This window comes from Canis lupus, chromosome 37 (assembly GCF_048164855.1).
Source record: "Canis lupus baileyi chromosome 37, mCanLup2.hap1, whole genome shotgun sequence".
NCBI lineage: Eukaryota > Metazoa > Chordata > Mammalia > Carnivora > Canidae > Canis > Canis lupus.
Window position 1 is genome coordinate 9,956,719 of NC_132874.1, and position 17,123 is coordinate 9,973,841.

The following is a 17,123-nucleotide window of genomic DNA, read 5'->3' on the forward strand; positions in this document are numbered from 1 at the left end:
TTGGTTTTTTATAATGGTTCCGGGTCAGTTTTATCACCTATATTTCTTTTTACTGTCACACTCTTCATGCTGCCCTTCATTGTGCCACCAGAACAGCTGTGGGCTGTGATCAGATACGTTGGTAAAATTTTAGTTTAAAAATGGGAAGGACCAAGCAAAGTTCTTGAGCTCTAGTGAGTTTTATTTTATCCATTTTGACTGTTTCAATTTTATTATTGTTCGACAATACTTAATGCTGCCCGATAATATGGCCTTTGATGAAGTATGGTGTTAATTTTAAGTTGTTCTGTACTTGCCCCCTTTTTAAAATTTTTTTAAATTTACTCATTGGAGAGACAGAGAGTGAATTAGAGTGGAGGGGGAGCAGAGGGAGAGGGAGCCTGCCTCAGGGCTTGATCCCAGAATTCTGGGATCATGACCTGAGCCAAAGGTGGATTCGCAACTTACTGAGCTACCCCAGTGCCCTGTACTTGCCCTCTTTTTTTTTTTTTTAAATCAATTAATTAATTAATTTATGATAGTCACAGAGAAAGAGAGAGGCAGAGACACAGGCAGAGGGAGAAGCAGGTTCCATGCACCGGGAGCCCGATGTGGGATTCGATCCCGGGTCTCCAGGATTGCGCTCTGGGCCAAAGGCAGGGGCTAAACCGCTGCGCCACCCTGGGATCCCCTGTACTTGCCCTCTTAAGTGAGTAGGAATCAGGGAATCTCTGATACTTTTAGTAGCCTAATACCTTAGAAGTTCACCCCAAACCTTAATTTTACGTTAAATTCTTGCTATCATGCTTTAGCTAACTTACTGCTTCATATCAAGTATGTGTCTCTTTTTCAAGTCTTTTTTTTTTTTTTTTCTAAAGATTTTATTTATTTATTCATGAGAGACACAGAGAGAGAGAGGCAGAGACACAGGCAGAGGGAGAAGCGGGCTCCATGCAGGGATCCCGATGTGGAATTTGATCCTGGGACTCCAGGATCACATCCTGGGTCAAAGGCAGGCGCTAAACTGCTGAACCACCCAGATGTCTCTCTTTTTTTCCAAGTCTTATTAATGTTATATCTTGTAAGCACTTTCCAGTCTTTTGAAATATATAGGGAGGGGGTAAATAAATATTTAAGTATAAATAGCAAGTAAAAATAATAAATAGTATATGTTTATTTTTATAAATACTAAATCACGGATGTAGATACATAATTTTTCTTTCCAAAGAAACTAATACTGTGTAACATTAGAATTGAGAAGGGGAACCATGAATTTGTGCTTTTCATTAGGAAGTATTTTATAGGGCTGTTGGCTTCCTGTATTGCTGGGGAGCTTATATCGTTGTAGTTTGGTTCCCAGTTTCTGTTTGGAGAATACATGGAAAAATAATTACATATTTCCCAGTTGTTACCTATACCTTTCAAACAGTAGAGAAAATGCTATTCAAGTGCCAGTATTAGAAGTGTCTTCTTTTTTGTTGACAGGATATTTCAAGGCCTCTTTGTATTGGGTTAGTTTTCAGAGTAGATTTATATATATATATATATTCAGCCTTGATTTTTACTTTTTTTTTTTTTAGAGAGAGATTTCATTTATTTATTCATGAGATGCAGAGAGAGAGAGAGAGGCAGAGGGAGAAGCAGGCTCCATGCAGGGAGCCCGACGTGGGACTCGATCCTGGGTCTCCAGGATCATGCCCTGGGCCGAAGGCAGGCACTAAACCACTGAGCCACCCAGGGATCCCCTGTTTTGCCTTGATTTTTAACCATTGTTTTTTGTACCTGCTAGTTCATGTTTTCCCTCCTTTGATTCTTTTTTTTTTTTTTCAAGATTTTATTTATTTATTCACGATAGACATATAGAGAGAGAGATGCAGAGATAAAGGCAGAGGGGAGAAGCAGGCTCCATGCCAGGAGCCTGATGCGGGACTCGATCCTGGGACTCCAGGATCGCGCCCTGGGCCAAAGGCAGGCGCCAAACTGCTGAGCCACCCAGGGATCCCCTCCTCCTTTGATTCTTTATCTAGAAATCCTGCTAATGCTATTTGTGAAAGAAATCCTTGCCGAAACTTGGTTATCTCACCCCATTTTGTTTCTGCTAGTTTTTTTCTTTATTAGTAATAAAATTATCAAGTATATGTTTCTTCATATTTTGGAAATGTGAAGTGTTTTCACATTATCATTTGATACTCATTCCTTCTCAGGTTGGAGGGGGTGTTATTGTTATTTTACCTAGAATAAATCAAAGTATGGGGACGTATTCAAACTTTATCCTAGGTCCTATCAATCCCAAAGCCCATCCTTTTACTTCACTTAGATAAACCATAGTAGTTGTGTTTGTACCTTGGGCAAATTACTTAAAACTTTATTGTTTCTCTCCATCAGTAAAGTGACATTATTAGTATCAGCTTCATAAAATTAGCGTGAGGATTGAATTTAATATGTGCAAATTGCTTAGAACAGTGCCTGGCACATAACAAAGCTACAATAAGTGTTAATAGTACTGATAGTTGTACCACATTTTTTTTCTCCCTTTAATAGTTGTCATAATAAAATTCATTCCTCAGGTCTTCAAACAATATTTGATATAAAAAAGTTTTCCCATCAAAAAAATCTTAGGTTATTTATTGAATTTATTGCGTTGGATTGTTATATGTCTTAAAAAGACTCTCATTTTTATTTGTCCAGTTTTTTTTCTTTCTTAACGTGCAATAAAAATAATTGCTTGGGGAAGCTGTTGAAGGTATTGTTTATGTTGCTTTTTTTTTTTTTTGTTACCTTTGACAATCAGTGATTAGTTTTTATATTAACTGTAGGTTTTTGAAAGTGATGACAGGTACATAGGTAACCAACATATAGAGCTTCATCCTTGTTAACGCTTTTCTGGACGACCACACATGGATACGATATAGAACATTCCTTAATCCTTCGGCCCACACAGTTTTGTTGAGCCAGGTATCATTGTGTACATCGGGAGTTCCCATTTTCTTCATGGAAAATTTCCGGATCTCTTTGAGTGTCTGAGGAGCAGCTTCTTGAAACCCACCCCATGGATGCCCTTGTGAATGTGAATAGTGTATTCTCTGGTCACTACCTCACTGATGGCAGAACGGTGTTTTTCTTGCCACCCTTCTTTACGGGAGCCATTCTGCTGGGCTCTGGTTAGAAAGGAAGTGTTGCTTCTTTTAGTGCACTGATCTAAAGAGTATATGGCTTATTGATGGTCTGTTGGAGTTTTTAAAGGGTTAAAATATAAGGCCATTTGGGGCAGTTACGGACTCATGGATCTATACATATGGAAGAAAGAAAAGTAGGAATTTCATAATGTCTGTAGAATTTGTAGAATACCATCATGTCAGCATTAAGGCAAGTAAATGAACTTTAGAAAACTTTAGTGAGAAGTAGTCATGTTTTGCTTGATAATGGCTTTTTGTAAGGTATGTATTTAAAAAGATAAATTTCTAAAACTACCTTATGTGTTTCTTCCTCCAACAGGGTATTCTTAGCAGGGTTACAGAATCTGTTAAGAATATTGTGCCAGGATGGCTACAAAGATACTTCAACAAGAATGAAGATGTATGCAGCTGCTCAACAGACACAAGAGAGGTACCGCAGTGGCCAGAAAATAGAGAAGATGATCATATAGTATATGCCGATGAGGAGAGCTCTAATATTCATGATGGGAGAATCACTCCTGAGCCAACAGTCAGTAATACAGAAGGTACATAGAATGTGAATATTTTGTTATGTGTGATAGGTTTTTATAAATATTTTTTGCTGTAATAAGTTTTCATAAATATTTTTTGCTGTACTAAATCTACTTGGGTAGTACATAAACCATGGAGGAGGAGGGTGATGATCAAGTTCAAATGAGTTATCAGCTTTTTGTGTATAGGGGAGATTGATATATCAGTTAAGAATGCAAGCTCTGGAGTAAGACTTGGGTTTTGAATTTTCAGACTACCAACTGTCATGTGGCTTTTTGGACAAGAGAATCTTGACATCTCCTTAGTATCCTCATAAATTGTTTTGAGAAAAGTAGATATGAAGCTCTTGGAATAGGTCCTGGAATTAAGGGAACACTGTATAGATGTTAACTGTTACAATGGAACTGTGATAATGCCTCCCACAACACTAGAATTTAGGTGTAGTATAACTGCAGTTGGCTCTTGTCCTCTCTGCCCCAAGTTCAGCTGGGTCATTTCATTAGTCTTATAATTAAATGATCCTGCATTTTAAAGGCTTGGGCTTTTTTGGATCCTGTTACAGCATTTTGATGGGGTTTACAAATATTAAATAGCTTCAGTATAGCTCATGAATATGGCATATTTGGAAATAGTACTCTGTCATTTCACTGTGTATAGTTTTTACAGCTTTATTGAGATATGTTTTACATGTATAGAACTCATCCATTTGAAGTGTACAGTTTAATGTAAAAGAATGAAACTAGACCACTTATAACACCATTTACAAAGATAAACTCAAAATGGATTAAAGATCTGAACATGAGGGCAGTCCCAGTGGCGCAGCAGTTTAGTGCCACCTGCAGCCTGGGGTGTGATCCTGGAGATCCGGGATCTTCCTATGTCGGGCTCCCTGCATGGAGCCCGCTTCTCCCTCTGCCTGTGTCTCTGCATCTCTCTCTCTCTTTCTCTGTCTTTCTGTCTCTATGAATAAATAAATAAAAATCTTAAAAAAAAATCTAAATATGAGCTCTAAAACCATAAAAATCCTAGAAGAGAGCTTAGGCAGTATTTTATCTGAACATGGACCATAGGAACATTTTCTAGGTATGTTTCGTTTCCTAAGGCAGGGGAAACAAAAGCAAAGATAAACTATTGGAACTACCTCAAAATAAAAAGCATTGCAGAGCAAAGGAAACCCATTAACAAAACAAAAAGGTAACCTACTTGAATGGGAGAAGATATTTGCAAATGACCTATCTGCTTAAGGGGTTAATGTCCAAAATATACAAAGAAGCTATGCGACTCAACACCAAAATTTCCAAACAATCCAATTAAAAAATGAATGTAGGACCTGAATTGACATTTTTCCAAAGAAGACCTAAAGATAGCCAACAGATGTGAAAAGATGCTCAGCATCACCTATCAGAGAAATGCAGATCAAAATCACTATGAGATATCACCTTAAACCTGTCAGAATGGCTAAAATAAAAAAGATGAGAAATAACAATTGTTGGCCAGAATTTGGAGAAAAAGGAATTTTTTTTTTTTTTAAAGATTTTATTTATTTATTCATGATAGTCACAGAGAGAGAGAGAGAGAGAGAGAGAGGCAGAGACACAGGCAGAGGGAGAAGCAGGCTCCATGCACCGGGAGCCCGACGTGGGATTCGATCCCGGGCCTCCAGGATCGCGCCCTGGGCCAAAGGCAGGTGCCAAACCGCTGCGCCACCCAGGGATCCCGAAAAAGGAATTTTTGTACACTGTTGGTGAGATTGTAAATTGGTACAACTACCATGGAAAACCGTGTGGAGGATCCTCAGAAAATTAAAAATAGAATTACCATATGATCTAATAATTCCATTACTAGGTATTTACCCAAAGAAAATGAAAACACTAATCTGAAAAGATAAATGCTCTCGTTTATTTATTTATTTTTTAAATTTTATTTATTTATTCATTCATGAGAAGCACAGAGAGAGAAAGAAAGAGGGAGAAGCAGGATCCATGCGGGGAGTCCACCATGGGACTTGATCCTGGGACTCCAGGATCATGTCCCGGCCTGAAGGCGGCGGTGCTAAACCACTAAGCCACCGGGGCTGCCCTGCTCTCTTGTTTAGTACAGTATTATTTATAACAGCCAAGATATGGAAGCAGTCTCCCTGTCCATTAGTAGACAAATGGGTGAGGAAGATGTGAAATACGCACAAAATGGAATAGTATGTGATCATTTAAAAAAAAGACAAGATCATGCCATTTGCAACAATATGGATGGACCTAGAGGGGTATTATGCTAAGTGAAGTAAGAGAAATGAGAAAGACAAAACCATATGATTTCAGTCATGTGGAATCTAAAAAAATCCAAATAGAATCAGAATTATAAATACAGAGAATAAACTGATGGTTGCTAGAGGGGAAGGGGTGGGAAGATGTGTAAATAGGTAAAGGGGAATGGGAGATACAGGCTTCTAGTTATGGAGTAAGTCATGGGGATTAAAGGCACAGCATAAGGAATATAGTCAATGATATTGTAATAGTGTTGTTTGGTGACAGATGGGAGCTAAACTTTTGGTGAGCATCTTATAATGTACAAACTTGTTGAATCATTGTGTTGCACCTGAAACTAATGTAATGTGTGTGACCCTATACTCAAATTTAAAAAGATGAAGTTTATAATTCAGTGGTTTTAAATATATTCAGAGTTGTTCAGCCATCACTGCAGTCAGTTTTAGGATATTTTCATCACCATCTCTGTCTCCACCTGCCCCCCCAATCCTCGGCCTATTGGTGGTCACTCTCCATCCGAGGCAACCACTGATTTGTTTTTGTCTCTCTATGGATTTTCCTGGACTGGACATTTTATATAAAGAGTCATAGAATCTGTGGTGTTTTGTGACTGGCTTATTTCACTTAGCATAATGTTTTCAAGGTTCATCCGTGTTGTGGCATACATTAGAACTTCTTTTTATTTCCTTTTATTGCCAGGCAATATTCCATGGTATGGATAAAACTACATTTTATTTATCCATTCATTAGTTAATGGACATTTGGGTTTTTCCACTTCTTGGACATTATGAATACTGTTACAGTGAATATTCATGTGCAGGTTTTTGTGTGGCTGTGTTTTTTCTTGTGTATATACCTAGGAATAGAATCACTAGTTCAAAGGGCAATTTTAACTTTTCGAGGAATAATTGTTTTCCAAAGTGGCTGTACCATTATGCCTTCCCACCCACAGTGTATGAAGACTACAGTTCCTTTACATCTTCACCGATGATTATTTTCCATTAAAAAAAAAATTTATTCATTCATGAGAGCTACAGAATGAGAGAGAGAGAGAGAGAGAGAGAGAGAGAGGCAGAGACATAGGCAGAGGGAGAAGCAGGCTCCATGCAAGGAGCCTGATGTGGGACTTGATCTCAGGACTCCAGGATAACGCCCTGGGCCGAAGGCAGGTGCTAAACCACTGACCCACCCAGGTGTTCGTATTTTTCATTTTTTAAGATTTTTTTTTAAGTTTATTTTTTAGTAACCTCTGCACCCAACAACATGGGGCTTGAACTCATGACCCTGAGATCAAGAGCCGTATGCTCATCCCACTGACCCAGCTAGGCACCCTTTGAATTTTTTTTATTACAACTCTTTTAGTGGGTTGAACTGTTATCTTGTGGTTTTGATTTGCGTTTCCGTGATGAGTAATGATACTGAGCATCTTACCATGTGCTTATTGGTTGTTTGCATACCTTTGGAGAAACGGCTATTCACATCTCCCTTTTCCTCTTTTTTTTTTTTTTTTGCCCCTTTTCCATTTTTAATTGGGTTGTCTTTCTGTTGTTGATTTGGAAGACGTGGGGTGTATGGCCTGTTAATTTTGGTGATCATAGTAATATGTTGCCTGATTTGCTTGTTGTGAAACCTAGTGAGAGTGAAATGGGCCTGAAAGAATGATTCTCAGTGCAAACAAACGGTCTACCTAAGTTTTCTTAGTAATAGCCGATTTTACTTAGTCTTTAAATATTTCCTTCTTTTTTATTAGAATAACTTAGGAAGTTTTTTAATATCTATATTTGGGACTGATTTCTTTAAATATGTTACTAACAACTTTGTTGAGGCTTTTATCTGGTAGGTCTACGCTGACTGCCTCCACGTCTTTTTTTTTTTTTTTCCTGGGCATTGAAGGGACCCCTGCTGCTTTTTTCATTAGAGACTTCCAGTGTTCTCCAGCCTATATCCCCAGTGGCTGACATTCTTTTCCATCTTTGATGAGCATGCTTGAGAGGATTTACTAACTTGAAGAATTAATTTAGTTCAGGTGTGAGATAAGTGGAGCGTTTTCTTATTTTATATCTATAAAGTTCTTTTTTGTGTGTTTGTATTTTCATTTAAATAATGGAATTAATTCAGTGGTTTGCCAAGGTCAGTTCCAACTTGGATTTTATTCATTATTTTTAAAAAAGATTTTGTTTACTTACGTTGAGAGAAGGGAGGATGAGAGTGGGGTGAGGAGCAGATCCCCCACTGAGCGGGGAGCCCAATGTGGGCCTTGATCCTGGGACTCCGGGATCATGACCTGAGACAAGGCAGATGCTTAACTGAGCCACCCAGGTGCCCTGGATTTTGTTATGTTCTTAACTTTTATTTCGTAGTTTTTTTTTTTTTTAAAGATTTTATTTATTTATTCATGATGGGAGGGGAGGGCAGAGACACAGGCAGAGGGGGAAGCAGGCCCCAAGCCTGGAGCCCAATGCGGGACTCGATCCCTGGACTCCAGGATCATGCCCTGGGCCAAAGGCTGGCGCTGAACCGCTGAGCCACCCAGGGATCCCCTGTTTCGTAGTTTTTCTGTTACATGTGTCGTGTACATACCTTTTGTGAGTAACTTTTTAAAAAATGTTTGTTTGTTTATTTATTTATTTATGAGAGAGCAAGTGAGAGAGCACAAGCAGGGGGATAGGGAGAGAGAGAAGCAGAAAGGAGACCTCTGGACTGAGCAGGGAGCCTGGTGTGAGGCTTGATCCTAGGGCCCTGGGATCCATGACCTGGGCCAAAGGCAGATGCTTAAGCAACTGACCCACCCAGGCACCCCCATTTTAGTCATTATTGTGTACATACAGTTCAGTATATTAAGTGCATTCATATTGTTATGTCACCATCAGCACCATCCACCTTAACTTTCTTCATTATGTAAAACTAAAACTCTAAATACTAACTCCTCATTCCCTCTTCCCTTCTGGCCCTGGCAAACACCATTCTACTTTCTGTGACTTTGACTACCAAAGCACGTCGTCTGAGTAGAATCCTCCAGTTTTTTGTCCTTTTGTTGGTTCTCTTATTTCACTTATCCTAATGTCTTCAAGGTTCATTCACATTATGCCATATAGCAGAATGTATTTCCTTCTTAAGGCTGAATAATTTTCCATTATAAGTATATAATATGTTTATTCATTTGTCAGTGGACACTTGGGTTGCTTCAACCTTTAAACTATTGTGAATAATACTGTTTGGAACATGGTTGTACAAGTCTCTTAGAGACCCTGCTTTTAGTTCTTTTAGGTATATACCCAGAAGAGGAATTGCTGGGTCATACAGGAATTCTATTTTTAATTTTTTTGAAGAACTTCCATACTATTTTCCACAGCAGCTATGTCATTTTACATTTCCTACCAGTAGTGCCCTGGGGGTATTCTGCTTCCTCTATGTTCTCGCCATCATTTATTTTCTGATGGTAACTGTCTTTAATGGGTGTGAATGGGTCTCATTGTGGCTTGATTTGCATTTCTGTGATGATTAATAATGCTTAGCATCTTATCATATGCTTCTTTGTTGGCCATTTGTGTATCATCTTTGGAGAAGTATCTATCCGGGTTCTTTGCCGCCCCCCCCTTTTAAAAAGATTTTATGTATTCATTCATTTTGGGGGGAAAGGGAAAGAGAATCTCAAGCAGATTCAACACAGAGCCCAACACTTGGCTCAAGCTCATGACCTTGAGATCATGACCTAAGCTGAAACCAAAAGTTGTATGCCCAACTGACTTGAGCCACCCAGGTGCACCTCTTTGCCCAAGTTTAATCAGGTTATTTGATTTTTTTTGTTGTAGGAGTTCATATTTATATGTTCTGGATTTTGCCCTCTAATCATATATATGGTTTGCAGATATTTTCTACTATTCTGTAAGTTGCTTTTTTACTCTGTTGATTGTGTCTTTTAGTTCATAGTTTTTAATATAGTTCCGTATGTCTCTTTCTGTTTTGTTGCCTGTCAAATCCAGGAAATCATTGTCAAGACCAATGCCATAAAGCTTTTCCCTTGTGATTTCTTATTATTTTAAGTTCTGGGTCTTGCTTTTAGGTCTTCAATCCATTTTTGAGTTAATTTTTGTAAATGTTGTAAGATAAGGGTCCATTTGCATTCTTTTGCATGTGGCTGTCCAGTTTTCTCAACACCATTTGAAGAGACGGTCCTTTCTTCATTGAGTAGTCTTAGCTCCTTTGTAGAAGATCATTTCGACCATACATGTGAGGATTTATTTCTGGGCTCTGTTCTGTTCTCTTGGTCTATATGTTTGTCTTTATGCCAGTACCATACTATTTTGATTATTGTTTTGTGATCAGTTTTGAAATCAGGAATTGGAAGAAAGTCAACTTTGTTCTTCTCAAGAATATTTTGGCCCTTGAGATTCCATAAGAATTTTAGGATGTATTTTTCTGTTTTTGAGAAAATTTGAGTTTTTGAAAGGCATTATATTGGATCTCCAGATTGCTTTGGGTAGTATTGATATGTTAACAGCATTAGTTCCTTCAGTGTAAGAACACGAATGCCTTTCCATTTATAAAGTCTTCTTAATTTTCTTTTGGCAGTGTTTTATCATTTTCTTTGTTCAAGTCTTTTACCTCTTTGGTTAATTTCTAGGTGTTTTATTCTTTCTGATGCTGTTGTTAATGGAATTGTTTTCTTAACTTACTTTTCAGAATGTGCATTGTTAAGGTATAGAAACAACTCATTTTTGTGTATTTTGTAATCTGCTACTTTGCTGAATTTGTTTATTCCAGCAGGATTTGTGTGTGTGTATGTGTGTAATATTTAGAAGTTTCTACATATAAGTTATAGCATTTGTGAGTAGGGATATTTTATGTCTTCCTTTCCAATTTGAATATCTTTCTTTTGCTTTCCTTACTACTCTGGCTAGAACTTCCAATACTGGGTTAAATAGAAGTGGGGACAGCTAGTATCCTTGTTTTGTTTCCTGATTTTAGAGGAAAATTTCTGTCTTTTGACCACTGAATTTAATGTTAGCTGTGATTTTTTTCATTTATGGCTTTTATTAAGTTGATGTTTCTTTCTAGTACTAGTTAAGTGTTTTTATCTGTGTCTTATTTTTTGCATAATTGTACTTTGAAACTAAATAATCCAGAATTGTTTTGTATTGCTTATACTGGTAAGTATTTTTGAAGACTGACTTTTTGGGAAGAAAATTACAGAGTAGCAAATACAATCTAGGAGCACATTAAAGAATAATAGAATCTTCTTACTCACTGGGGAGAGTTAATCTTGAGATGTAGGCAATCCTTCATCATGAGGGAATTATTAATATAATTTAGCATATTTTAGGTGAAATCTTATAATTTTTTTTCTTTCTGGTAAATACTTAATAGGCATTTGCTAAAACTTAGTCTATTCTTATTTCCTTTAGAAATTGGAAACCACTACTTCCTTAACATGTTAGTCATCCAAAGGCCTGAATCGTATGTAATGGTGAAACATTAGAAACATTCCCATTAAAATTAGGTATAAAGTGGAAGCCCTTCATCACCACTTCTAGATATTAAATATATAATTATAGAGGATGTATGTATACATGTAAGTGTTGGAAAGAAGGAGGCAGAATGATCCTTGTTTATCAGTAATACCCAGAAAACTTAAGCCAATTGATTAAAACAAAACAAAACTTGTTAGAATAAGACAATTGTAGAACTAAATCACAAAGTTAATATAGAAAAACACCCCAGTAACTCTTACTTAAGCAGTGTTAGTTTGAAGGAAGAAAGGTTCCCACTTACAATATCAAACAACAAAAATAGATAGAAATAAATTTAACAAGAAGCCTATGGTACTCTAGAAGAAGAAATTCTTTCAAATTCTGCCGAGGGACCTAAAGGAGACCTGAACAAAAGGAAAAGTCATTAGTAAAACAATGCTGGGCAAGATAGCACTTCCTTTTTAAAATCTTTTAACTTAGTGTGATCCAAGTCAAATAATTTTAATGAGTCTGTTAAGGTTATCTTGGCTATCTTATGTTCAATTCCTATTGGCTGTCTTTTTTCCCCACTATTGATCACATTTTTCTTATATATATCAAATGGTTTCTGCCTAAATATTTTGAATAATAAAGGTAGAGATTCTGGATGCTGTTATCTTCCTCTGAGGAGTATTAATTCTTGATTGAGCAGGCAGTTGTTACTAAATGATCATTTTGAACTTTGTAAACTTAGTTTTACATTTTATTAATGTGTATCTGTCCAAGGTGTTTAAGTTCCCTAAAGTGGTAGGACTTAGACTTCAGATTGTTTCCCCTGTGGCTTTTTAGGCTGAGTCTACTGTAGGTCTTGTTCTTGACATGATCCTTAGTCTCAAGGGGAAGCTTTTCCAACATCTTGGCGGAATACCATGGATTTAGGGATGTGTTTATGGGATCTCTCAGTTCTTGCAACACTGGCTTCTCTGTTCTTAGGACTGCTTCTTGTCCCTTAGCATTGCTCACCTCCTAGCATCTATTTTTTTGTATTCTGTAACAGCTGGTATTTGTTAAGCCTTAGATGGTCTAACTCTGTGCAATGATAGCCCATTCACTGTCTGGACACTCCCATCTGGATTTGGACTCCAGTTTTCTCTTCCAGGTCTAAAAATGTGCCAGGGTAGAGAGCTGGGTAGTGATAGGACTCACTGTTTTAGCTTGCTTGCTTGCTTTCTTTTTCTTTTTCATTTTCTTTTTCTTTTTTTTCTTTTTGAGTGCTGTTTTCTCCTATCTGAAAGATGTCTTATATTTTGTTTATAATTATAAAATTATAGTTTTATAATATATTTTATATATTAATTTATAATATAAAATTATAGTTTTATAATTATTTAAATTATAGTAGCAGGACTAGTCTGGAGGCCCAGTTATTCCAACCTAACAGTAATGTCTTTTGTAAACCTTACAAATGACTTTAAAGTTCTTGAAAATGTATCTGAAGATGAATAGAGAAATTCTGAAAAAGAATAAGGGGAATATGGGGGTAGGTTGGAATAACTTTTCCAGTTACTAAATGTGTTCTAAAGTTGGAGTAGTAAAACATCATACTGGTACAGATACATCACTGGAGAAAGGAGTGAAAAGCCTTTTGGAATTTAGTATCGTGGTAGTGATGGCTTCTCATTCGGTGATTAAAACATAACTTATTTAAGAAGGTTATTTTAGAATGTAAACAGGCTAACCATTTGGAAAACAATAAAGCTGAATCATTCTCTCAACTACTGCATCATAACTGATTCCAGATGGATGCAAGATTAAACATTATATTGAAATAAAAGTAGATACAAGTTATTTTCTGTATTGCAAAAGACACCCATCAACAAAATAAATTGGTTCAACCAGTGATGAAAAATTAGTTGTAATATTTCAGATCACATCACACTATCTTACTGATCAAAAACTAGATTTTACTAATCTTGGGATCCCTGGGTGGCTCAGCAGTTTAGCCCATGCCTTTGGCCCAGGGCGCGATCCTGGAGACCTGGGATGGAGCCTGCATCTCCCTCTGCCAGTGTCTCTGCCCCTCTCTCTCTCTATATATATCTATCATGAATAAATAAGTAAAATCTTTAAAAAAAAAAGATTTTACTAATCTTAATATAGGGACTATATCAGTAAGCAATTAATAGAAGAAGAAATATAAATGACCACTGAATATAGGGAAGGATGCTCAATATCTCTCATTTAAGTAAATGCAAATAAAATGATGCCATTTGACATAGTAGATTGACAGAAATCAGTAAAGGTGAATGTCCCATGTTGGAGAGTATGGTGGAAATGTACATTGTCATTTGCCATTTGTAAGAGTATAACTTGACAGGATCCTGATGTCTCATATGCAAAGGTGAACATGCACTATTCTCCATTCCGACAGAGCATTCCACATCTAATTGTTTATTCAGTTGAATCTTATTCAATTCTGTTGGATAATTAGGAAGCTTTAGGGGCCCAACTTTAGACTTACAGAATCAGATAGTCTTTGGGTAGCTTAAAAGTATGTTTAATAATTTTTTTTCATGTTTCTGTTATATTCTTAGAGAACCATGGATTAATCCAAAAGAATACTCTGAAAATATGCAGATATCAGTGCATGTATGTTTGATGGAAGTTGGGAAAATAATCACATAAATATTGGCAGCATTGGGAAAATAATCACATAAGTATAGTCTATGATAAAATACAATGTGGTATTTAAGGGGAGTGCTTTGTATATAGAGACAAAATTGTTAAATGAAAAAACAAGTCCTAGAAAATTGGATGCATAGCATGATTATATAATTAGGGGAAACATTTACATATGCATATAAAATATCTGGGAGGATATACAAATTTAATAGTGGTTATTTCTGGAGGAACCAGACATCCTTTTTATGACTTTTTAATTTTTTAATTTTTATCTTTAAAATAATTATTTATTTATTTATTTATTTATTTATTTATTTATTTATAGAGAGAGAGAATGAGGCAGACACACAGGCAGAGGGAGAAGCAGGCTCCATGCAGGAAGCGAGACGTGGGACTCGATCCTGGGTCTCCAGGATCACACCCCGGGCTGCAGGCGGCGCTAAACCGCTTCACCACCGGGGCTGCCCTGACTTTTTTTTTTTTTTTAAGATTTTATTTATTTATTTATTCATGAGAGAGAGGGAGGGAGAGAGAGGCAGAGGAAGAAGCAGGAGCCCGATGTGGGACTCAATCCCGGGTCTCTAAGTTCAGGCAGGGCTAAACCGCTGAACCACCGGGGCTGCCCACTTTTTATGACTTTCTTATATAGTTTCTTTGACTTGATTTTTCACAAGCAAGTTTTATAATATCAATTCAAGGGGAAAAAACAACCATGCACTTGTAGAAGTTGTATGTGAACTCTGAAACATGGTTTGATACTAGGTTAAGTAAATTTGTTGCAGTTAGATGAAACTTCATTTCATCTAAAAAGAAGAATAACCTAAAAAAAAAACCAAACAAACCTAAATTGGGCTTATCATGGGAGGCCTCAGTGACTTGAAGCTGTATTTGTATAGTATGTTTTCTTAAATGCCATTTTGTTGTGATATTGTATTGCTTTTTCTAAGCTGTATATTCATAGTATTAATGTTTGTTTGTTTGTTTTTAAGAACCCTCAACAACTAGTACTTCTTCAAATTACCCAGATGTATTAACAAGGCCTTCTCTTCATCGGAGCCATATGAATTTCTCCATGTTGGAATCTCCTGCATTACACTGTCAGCCCTCCACATCCTCGGCGTTCCCAATTGGCAGTTCTGGATTTTCCCTTGTAAAGGAAATTAAAGATTCTACCTCTCAGCATGATGATGATAACATCTCAACTACCAGTGGTTTTTCTTCAAGAGCTTCTGATAAAGGTATTCTTGGCATTTGGTAGTGAAGTTAAATTTCATGGGATAGGTTTTTTCTGACTTGTAATGTCCATTTTCTTGTAATCAGTGCTCTTACTATGCATATTTTTGTTTAGATATAGCTGTTACAAAGAACACTTCAGTGCCACCTCTATGGTCCCCAGAGGCTGAACGGACTCCTTCACACTCACAGCACACTGCCACCAGCTCAAAAAAACCAGCATTCAACTTGTCTGCCTTTGGAACGCTTTCCCCTGTGAGTACTAATAGGTTTTGATTTAATCACACTAGTTTTGAGTGTTTATTACTCATGATTTATTATTGTGTTTCTGCGCAGTCACTTGGGAATTCTTCAGTCCTTAAAACAAGTCAGCTTGGAGATTCTCCTTTTTATCCTGGAAAAACAACGTATGGTGGGGCAGCAGCTGCTGTAAGACAACCTAAACTACGAAACACACCATATCAGGTTGGTCTGAATAGAAGGACTGAGAACTTAAAAATAACAATTGACAAGTAACTAATAGACCTCAAGTGGAATTGTGGTTTGGTTATTTTTTGGTAAAATGATAGAACTGTGGATTAGAAACATTGTTTTCATTTAGGGACTATCTGAATGTTATTTTAGACCTGAGTGAATAAATTTATTCATTACATTTGTGAGTGTGTTATATGCCTCTGTGCTTTTAGAAATTAATTGAGATAATATTTTTTTTCAAAAAATTGAGGTGTAAATTATATATTGTAGAACTTACCCTTATTTTAGAGTATTAGAACTTTAAGAAAATAGAGTTGTGTACCATCTCTGGAATCAGAGAATGGAATAAACGTTTCCACCCCAAAATGTTACCTTATACCTCTCTATAGTCAATCCCTCTTTCCATTTCCACCCTCTGACAACCGATCTGTTTTTTTTTTTTTCCTGTAGTTGTGATTTTTCTAGAACATCATTTAAATTTAATCAATGTAGTATCTAGCCTTTTGAATCTGGCTCATTGTACTTAGTTTGCGTAATGCATCTGAGATTAATATATATTTTTGCATATGTCAATAGTTCCTTTTATTGCTGAGTTATAATTTATCCATTCACTAGTGAAAGGACACTTGGGCTGTTTTTGATTTGAGGCAGGTGTGATTAAAGGGGTTATGAGTATTTTGTGTGAATGTTAATTTTCATTTCTCTTGGGTAAACACCAAGAAGTTGGCTGCGGGGTCTTATGATAAGTATACATTAAACTTTATAATATAGTGCCAGGCTGTTTTCCAGAGTGGCTGGTACCACTTTGCATTTTCAGCAGTGTTCTGGGCAGCACTTGTCATCAGTTCTTTGTTTTTGTTTTTGTTTTTTTAATTTTTTGATCTTTAATTTTTTTATTTTAGCTATTCTAATTGGCATGTAGTGGTAACTCCACATTAACTGTGTTTTTTATTTATGAAACTGAGCATAATTTTGTGTGCTTATCTGCCATAAATGTATTATCTTTGGTGAAGCATCTGTTCAAATCTTTTGTCATTATTTTGTTTTAAAGATTTATTTATTTATTTTGAGAGAGAATGAGAGCATGCTCATGTGCACTGGAAGGAGGGGAAGGCAGAGGGAGAATCTCAAGCAGATTCTGGCAGAGTCGGGAGCCCAGTGTAGGGCTCCATCACGTGACTTTGAGATCATGACTTGAGTCAAATCAAGAGTCAGACATTCAACCAGCTGAGCCACCCAGGCTCCCCTTGCCCATTTTTTAATAGGGTTATTTTCTTAATGGATCATGCCCTGAGCCGAAGGCAGATGCTCAACCACTGAGCCACCCAGGTGTCTCT

At 36.8% G+C, this 17,123-nt stretch overlaps 1 protein-coding gene across 5 annotated transcripts in view; it reads left to right on the forward strand.

Moving 5' to 3' along the window:
- The window catches only part of NUP153 (nucleoporin 153), an 80,672-nt gene that overhangs the window by 19,355 nt on the left and 44,194 nt on the right, over nucleotides 1-17,123 (forward strand). For 4 of the 5 annotated variants that reach the window (XM_072814315.1, XM_072814316.1, XM_072814314.1 and 1 more), the window contains 4 exons: nucleotides 3,475-3,700; nucleotides 15,069-15,317; nucleotides 15,428-15,567; nucleotides 15,649-15,777. In XM_072814315.1, the coding sequence (XP_072670416.1) occupies nucleotides 15,140-15,317; nucleotides 15,428-15,567; nucleotides 15,649-15,777 (447 nt within the window). In that variant the 5' untranslated portion in view covers nucleotides 3,475-3,700; nucleotides 15,069-15,139. Of the gene's footprint in view, nucleotides 1-3,474; nucleotides 3,701-13,991; nucleotides 14,047-15,068; nucleotides 15,318-15,427; nucleotides 15,568-15,648; nucleotides 15,778-17,123 lie in introns of all 5 variants that reach the window. The other variant, XM_072814318.1, reaches the window with a different exon arrangement.